Below are 8,256 nucleotides of genomic sequence, written 5' to 3' on the forward strand. Positions count from 1 at the left end.
CACCACGGTACCATATGGTTTCTCCTATGCAAATATTCCTCCTTAACGTCGGTCGAATGACTGGGGTAGGCGGAGCCTAGGAGGGATCATGTGACCAGCTTTGCTGGGCTCTTTGCCATTTCCTGTTGGGGAAGAGAATATCCCACAAGTAAGGATGACGCCGTGGACCGGACACACCGTTGGAGAAAGTAATTTATCAGGTAAACATAAATTCTGTTTTTCTATCTTGTGATATTTAGTATACATTGGGCACTTTGGGAAACAAATACCTTAAAGAATCAGGCAAGGCCGTAGATTACCTTGATTCGCCACATTGAACATATGTTAATACATACATCAAGAATTCATCCACCTTCAACTATAGGGATATAAGGCTGTCACACCGCTGCACACAACATAGATTTAATGTTGGCCATTCAATATTATTAATTATGTTTGCCATTTGCACGTGAGGCACTCAAGGATGGCATGAATACATGTCAATTAGTATGATGCACAATATATGTCTGAAAAGGATACACGAGATTGAGGATCACATACAGTTATTTTGTTAAATTCTCCTGGAGTTTGTTTTGGGGAACTATGTGTACACTGGTTGCCATGACAACGAGCGGGCAGCCGATATGTAAAGCGCACTGTCATAAATAACTAGTTCTTTTCACTTACAATGCATTTATTGTTTTGTTGACACAACGTATAGACACGCAGGGGTAATCCTTTGTTTTTTGTCACAGAATTAGTTTGCACTAGTAATAAAGTATAGATCTAGCTAACCGGAAGAGACGTGGCGCACTGCTTCCGGCACGTAGTACTGGTGGAACGCAGTATGCGTTCCATCATCGTTGGTTTGGCGCCAAGCAGAGGGGTTTGGTTTGAAGTGGTGTGAGTGAGTATGTCACTATATATATATGAATTTACTATCTTGTTTGAACTATGCTGATGAAGGAGGCAAGACCTCCGAAAACGTTACACAAATAAAGTAACTTTGTTTGCTGTGAAAGACCTGAGAGTGCACTTCTTTTTGGCTATTATTTATTGTAAAGTTGCACCCAGGCGGTTTCCTAAATTGAGGGCAAGATCTGGTATTTGGATATATATATATATATATATATATATATATATATATATATATATATATATATATATATATATAGCAACAATGATTAATGCATGGCTTTTTTATCCCCTCATTCTTGATATATTGGCACATCATGCTTTCTGTGCCCCCCTTATACCAGGTGTATGCCAACATCACAATATAGACAGGGCATTTGTCACTGCATCCCAATAATGCTAGTTATATTCCTAGATCACTTTTACAATCAAATACACAGTATTGGAACCTATGTATGCCAGACAGATTGCCACATCAGATACATGACCCATGGATATTGAAAAATCTGATGTGCTGTATCATCAAAATTGCTTTTACTTATTTATTGATTTTCATATTACAGATTCAATGACTGTTCAAAAGGTGAAAGGACTTTTATATAGACTGCTTAAAGTGCCTGGCTCTGAAATGAAATTGTCATATGAAAGTGCAAAAGTAAGTATTTCTGTGTGGTTTGTATCCAGTTTAAGACTACTGAAATAGCACAAGGCAGTTTTCCATAAACATCACTTCACAGTTCCATATATTAAACATTTGCAAAAAGGTTTGTAAATTCTTTGAAATTACCCCAATTTCTGCACTAATTACTCAGAAATGTATGATCCTATGCTAGATCTCAATGAAAGACAGGCTGCCTAAGTTATAATGCGCAAAAAAAAATGTAGTTCTTGTTAATACTGAATGTGTTCTGCAAACATTCACAGTCTAGGTTGAAAACCCTTGTAATTTAGTAACCAATAGAACCTTTAGAAGTAATCACCACCACATATTTCCTGTAACTACTGATAAGAATTTTTGTGTGAATAACACTCATCATGTCATACCACATGGGCGGAGGTCTGGACGCTGACTTGGTCATTCCAGGACTCACATATTCAGTTCGAGCTGTTCTTTTGATTTACTACTATGTTTTGGATTGTCTTAAAGGGACAGTAAAGTCAAAATTAGACATTTGTGGTTTAGATGGAGCATACGATTTTAAATAACTTTCCAATTTACTTGTATTATTTTATTTGCTTCCTTTTCTTGTTATCTTTTGTTGATGGGTTTATCTAGGTAAGCTCAGGAGCAGCAAGGCACCTGACTGCTAGCTGCTGATTGGTGGCTGCATATATATGACTATTGTCATTGGTTCACCCCATGTGTTCAGTGCATTGCTGCTCCTTCAACAAATGGTACCAGTAGAATGAAGCAAAGTTAATAATAGAAATAAACTGCAAAGTTCTTTAAAATTGTATCTTCTACCTAAATCATAAAAAAAAAAATGTTGGGTTTCATGTCCATTGCCATCCAAAAAGGTTCAGCAGCACCGCCCATCTCTTAAAATCCTTTAAGTCACAGGAAGCAAAGTACAACAAGGTTTTGGGCTTACTTGTCCTTAATCATATTATCACATTTGCCAAACTATCTCATAGTTTTATATACACTACCACAGGTGCAATTCATTAACTCTTAACTCTTTACTGTTCACTTTGCCATTAATCTGAAGAGAGTGGTTGTATTACAATTACATAATTCATACATATTATGCAAAGTAACAATCTAAAACTAAAATAATTGTTCACTTCAACTCTGTACAAATTGGCTACAAAATATACAGTACATGAATACAAAAGAATTAATTCAACTCACTTGTATATGTAATTGATAGAAAAAGGCTTTAAATCCAGCTTATGATTGATACTTCCTTCTAGGTATGGGAACATGGTCTATAGTCTAAAATTTTAATGTAACAATATGGCCAAAAGTTACAAAATTATAAGATGGGGGCAGAGATAGTAAAGTGAATGTCAATTTTGATGCTAAAGTGCCCGGTTTTTAAAAATTTGATTAAAAACAGGGGCACTTTAATTCATAAAAATGTACATTTCACTCGTGTTGTGAAAAAAAAAAACTTACCTTTTAAACTTTACAGCCGCTCCAGCTTCCTCCACCCATCGCAAAGCCTCTTCCTGGGTCCAAAATGAGGAATCCGACTTCCTCCAATCACGGCGTTGAATCAGACACTGATTCCCCGGGGGGAGAGGAAGCAGTGATTGGAGGATGACCTATCCATCATTTCTGAAGTCAGAAATGGCTTGCAACGACCGGAGGAAGCTGGAGCTGCTGTGAAGATTAAAAGGTGGGTTTTTTTCACAACACGAGTGAAATGTAAATTTTGATGAATTAAAGTGCCCCTGTTTTTAATTGAATTTTTAAAAAACGGGCACTTTAGCATCAAAATCGACATTCTTTTTAAATATAGTTCAATTCTAGTGTTGCATATATAATATCCCTTGATATTAAACCTTCTTCCTGTCAATGATTGCAAAAAATAGATCCTTTGTTCATATTATTCCTGAATGCCCACTCCTAAAGAGAGTACCTTATTCTCCTATCTCCAATTAGTTCTCCTTTTGTAGCTTTTTCCAGCATTACACATCTCTACTTCTAAGGTGTTCTGATATTTATTTTAATTGGGACATGCTTCATGACAGGAACAGACCCTGTCTATCACCACATTTGTTATTGGACAGACCAATTCCAATCTTATTGATTGGAGCATCTTACTTCAGTAATGATTTCATTTAACGGACATGATACACAAATGTTGTATCACTTAAAAGTTCTGTCTAAAAAACTGACTAGAAAATATCTCAATGTAACCGCATCCTACTTTAAGAAATTGACATAATCGTTATAGCTCAGTTCTCTGAAGGTGCAGGTCGGTACTCTGTCAGTCCTTTTGACTCGGGTTGTTCATTCCACAATTCTATTTTTTTCTAGGCTCTATAACAATTTATCCTGTTTCCAAACATTACACTCTTTCATATGACATGTAGTTTTGGTTTTTCCTTCAGGTACTTCAAACATTTGAATTCTTAAATAAGATGTCTTTAATATTGTTTACATTTAAGACTATTTCACTTGTGGCTTTATCTTTAGTGATATCAGTTCCAAATATTGGTGCTCTTCTCAGAGTTCCTTATGATTATTCATCAAGACAAGACGTTCTCAGATCTCCTTCATTCTTTCTAAAAGTTGTGTTTTATTTGAGCGTTACCTTTTGAGACTGTGGTCTCTTTTTTTCCTCCGATTGTAAATAATAGTCTCTACCTTTACAAGCTGACTGTTGCATCAGTTGCATTTGGTAGGAAAGTGAAAGACAGTAATCCTCAGAGCTAGGTGGAATAATTCTTTTGACCACCTGTGCATTCAAAATGGTAGCCGTGGTACTGATATTAGTCTTCAATATAGTTCTACTTTGCTACAATTTGTATAGCATATTTATATTAATGCAGTGCCAATAAATAACAATGGTTCTGATATTTTATGGACATTTTTAACGATCCAGTATTAAATGATTTAACGATCATTGTTAAAACATATTTAAATTACAAAAAATATGAAGAATCAGTATTGCAATTTTAAAGCCTGTTGTATATTGTACTTTTCTTCATTATTACAGTGCCTCGTGAATTTAACCTAATTTAGCAGAAAATGCAGTACCATTAACAATGCTGTGCCCACTTAAATAAGATTCATGTTGTTTTTCTTTTTGCCAGATGGAAGGGAGAGAGATTGAAATGGAAAATGATTTAAAACCCCTGCAATTTTACTCAGTAGAAAATGGAGACTGTATGCTGGTAAGATGGTAATACAACAGCAGACACCTGCAATCCACAATGAATGGTCCATGAGCTGCAGCCAAGATTAGTGTTTTTTTAAAACAAAGAACTTTGAGTGGTTTTTAATCAAGATTGTTTAGCAACGAACTTGAATCAGAACAGTTTATCTGCATTATGTGTTTAAATTTTCAATAAATGTTTTATTTTATAACTTGCGTTTGTGTTCACTCAAATTACTGTGCTAATTATATTTAACACAGTTATAATTTATAGTTGTTTATGTAAACAAAGACATAGGTTTGGTGTATACCAGTGTTTCTCAAACGCGGTCCTCAATTATCCCCAACAGGCCAGGTTTTCATTATAGCAGAATCAGTGCACAGGTGAAGTAATCAGATGATCAGTAACCATGGTAACGAACCTGCTCTGACCCATCAGCTGATTTTCACCTGTGCACTGGTTCAGCTGTAATGAAAAACTGGCCTGTTGGGGGTACTCGAGGACAGCGGTTGAGAAACAATGGTGTATGACCTAAATTGTTTGTTTTAGGTCAGTTTACTTAATTTATTAGTTTTAATACTAAATTGGCAGAAGAAGGAATATGGTCATAGGTTAGACTGAAATGCCTAAAATAACAAAAATTCAAAACGTGGTGTGATTAGACAAGTTAGTCTAAGCACTGGTTTTTAAACCTGTTCTCAGGCCTCCTCAACAGGCCAGTTTTTCAGGATTACCTTGGATGAGAGCAGGTAAAATAACCATGGTTACTAATCAGCTGATTATTTCACCTGTGCTCTAGTTCAGATGTCCTCAAAATGTGACCTGTTAGGGAGGTCTGAGAGCAGGTTTGAAAACCAGTGGTCTAAAATAGCAATACGGTCAAAAATATAACGGCCCAGATGTAATATACTGTCTTAGTGGGAATGATAAAATCCTTCATTAAATGGATACTAAATATAAAAAAGATCTAAAATGCATACAAAACCATATAAAATTAATATGATCACCAGCATGTTTGAAACTTTTTTTCTCTCTTGTTAAGTGTATCCAGTCCACGGATCATCCATTACTTGTGGGATATTCTCCTTCCCAACAGGAAGTTGCAAGAGGATCACCCACAGCAGAGCTGCTATATAGCTCCTCCCCTCACTGCCATATCCAGTCATTCTCTTGCAACTCTCAACAAAGATGGACGTAGTAAGAGGAGAGTGGTGTATTATAGTTAGTTTCTTAACTTCAATCAAAAGTTTGTTATTTTTAAATGGTACCGGAGTGTACTGTTTTATCAAAGGCAGCATTAGAAGAAGAATCTGCCTGTGATTTCTATGATCTTAGCAGAAGTAACTAAGATCCATTGCCGTTCTCACATATTCTGAGGAGTGAGGTAACTTCAGAGGGGGAATAGCGTGCAGGGTTCCCTGCAATAAGGTATGTGCAGTTAACATATTTCTAGGGATGGAATTTGCTAGAAAAATGCTGCTGATACCGGATTAATGTAAGTTAAGCCTAAATGCAGTGATTTAATAACGACTGGTATCAGGCTTATTAACAGAGATACATACTCTTATAAAAGTGTAATATAAAAAGTTTGCTGGAATGTTAATCGTTTTTATATAGGTTTGGTGACAAAACTTATTGGGGCCTAGTTTTTTCTCCACATGGCTGGCTTGATTTTTGCCTAGAAACAGTTTCCTGGGGCTTTCCACTGTTGTAATATGAGTGGGAGGGGCCTATTTTAGCGCTTTTCTGCGCAGCTAAAATTACAGACAGAGACACTCAGCTTCCTTCTGCATAATACAGGACATCTCTGAAGGGCTCAAAAGGCTTCAAAAGTCGTGTTTGAGGAGGGTAACAACCACAGTAGACCTGTGGCAGTTGTTGTGACTGTGTTTAAAAACGTTTTTGTCATTTATTATTCCGTTTTTGGTATTAAGGGGTTAATCATCCATTTGCAAGAGGGTGCAATGCTCTGCTAACTTGTTACATACACTGTAAAAATTTCGTTAGTCTAACTGCCTTTTTTCACTGTTATTTCAAATTTTGCCAAAATTTATTTCTCTTAAAGGCACAGTAACGTTTTTTATATTGCTTGTTAACTTGGTTTAAAGTGTTTTCCAAGCTTGCTAGTCTCATTGCTAGTCTGTACAAACATGTCTGACACAGAGGAAACTACTTGTTCATTATGTTTAAAAGCCATGGTGGAGCCCCATAGGAGAATGTGTACTAAATGTATTGATTTCACCTTAAACAGTAAAGATCAGTCTTTATCTATAAAAGAATTGTCACCAGAGGGGTCTGTCGAGGGGGAAGTTATGCTGACTAACTCTCCCCACGTGTCGGACCCTTCGCCTCCCGCTCGAGGGACGCACGCTAATATGGCGCCAAGTACATCAGGGACGCCCATAGCAATTACTTTGCAGGACATGGCTGCAATCATGAATAATACCCTGTCACAGGTATTAGCCAGATTGCCTGAATTGAGAGGCAAGCGCGATAGCTCTGGGGTTAGACGAGATACAGAGCGCGTAGATGCTGTAAGAGCCATGTCTGATACTGCGTCACAATGTGCAGAACCTGAGGACGGAGAGCATTTAGTCTGTGGGTGACGTCTCTGAATCGGGGAGACCTGATTCAGAGATTTCTAATTTTAAATTTAAGCTTGAGAACCTCTGTGTATTGCTTGGGGAGGTATTAGCTGCTCTGAATGACTGTGACACAATTGCAGTGCCAGAGAAATTGTGTAGGCTGGATAAATACTATGCAGTGCCGGTGAGTACTGATGTCTTTCCAATACCTAAAAGGCTTACAGAAATTATTAGTAAGGAGTGGGATAGACCCGGTGTGCCCTTTTCCCCACCTCCTATATTTAGAAAAATGTTTCCAATAGATGCCACTACACGGGACTTATGGCAGACAGTCCCTAAGGTGGAGGGAGCAGTTTCTACTTTAGCAAAGCGTACCACTATCCCGGTTGAGGACAGTTGTGCTTTTTCAGATCCAATGGATAAAAATTAGAGGGTTACCTTAAGAAAATGTTTATTCAACAAGGTTTTATTTTACAGCCCCTTGCATGCATTGCGCCTGTCACTGCTGCGGCGGCGTTCTGGTTTGAGGCGCTGGAAGAGGCCATCCATACAGCTCCATTGACTGAAATTATTGACAAGCTTAAAACACTTAAGCTAGCTAACTCATTTGTTTCTGATGCCATTGTTCATTTGACTAAACTAACGGCTAAGAATTCCGGATTCGCCATCCAGGCGCGTAGGGCGCTATGGCTTAAATCCTGGTCAGCTGATGTGACTTCAAAGTCTAAATTACTCAACATTCCTTTCAAGGGGCAGACCTTATTCTGGCCTGGTTTGAAAGAAATTATTGCTGACATTACTGGAGGTAAGGGTCATACCCTTCCTCAGGACAGGGCCAAATCATGGGCCAAACAGCCTAATTTTCGTGCCTTTCGAAATTTCAAGGCAGGTGCAGGATCAGCTCCCTCTGCTTCAAAACAAGAGGGAACTTTTGCTCAATCCAAGCAGG

General features: G+C 37.7%; 1 protein-coding gene across 4 annotated transcripts in view; it reads left to right on the forward strand.

Moving 5' to 3' along the window:
* TBCE (tubulin folding cofactor E) overlaps positions 1-4,933 on the forward strand; it is a 143,651-nt gene extending 138,718 nt beyond the window's left edge. For 2 of the 4 annotated variants that reach the window (XR_008402069.1, XR_008402070.1), the window contains 3 exons: positions 1,458-1,549; positions 3,030-3,236; positions 4,660-4,933. Coding sequence is in view for 2 of the 4 variants with exons in the window: in XM_053711076.1 (XP_053567051.1) it covers positions 1,458-1,549; positions 4,660-4,752 (185 nt within the window). In the remaining 2 variants the exon portion in view is untranslated. The remainder of the gene's footprint in view (positions 1-1,457; positions 1,550-3,029; positions 3,237-4,659) is intronic. The other 2 variants (XM_053711076.1, XM_053711077.1) reach the window with 1 other exon arrangement.
* The last annotated feature ends 3,323 nt before the right edge of the window (positions 4,934-8,256 follow it).

The sequence above is a fragment of the Bombina bombina genome, chromosome 4, assembly GCF_027579735.1.
Source record: "Bombina bombina isolate aBomBom1 chromosome 4, aBomBom1.pri, whole genome shotgun sequence".
Taxonomy (NCBI): Eukaryota; Metazoa; Chordata; class Amphibia; order Anura; family Bombinatoridae; genus Bombina; species Bombina bombina.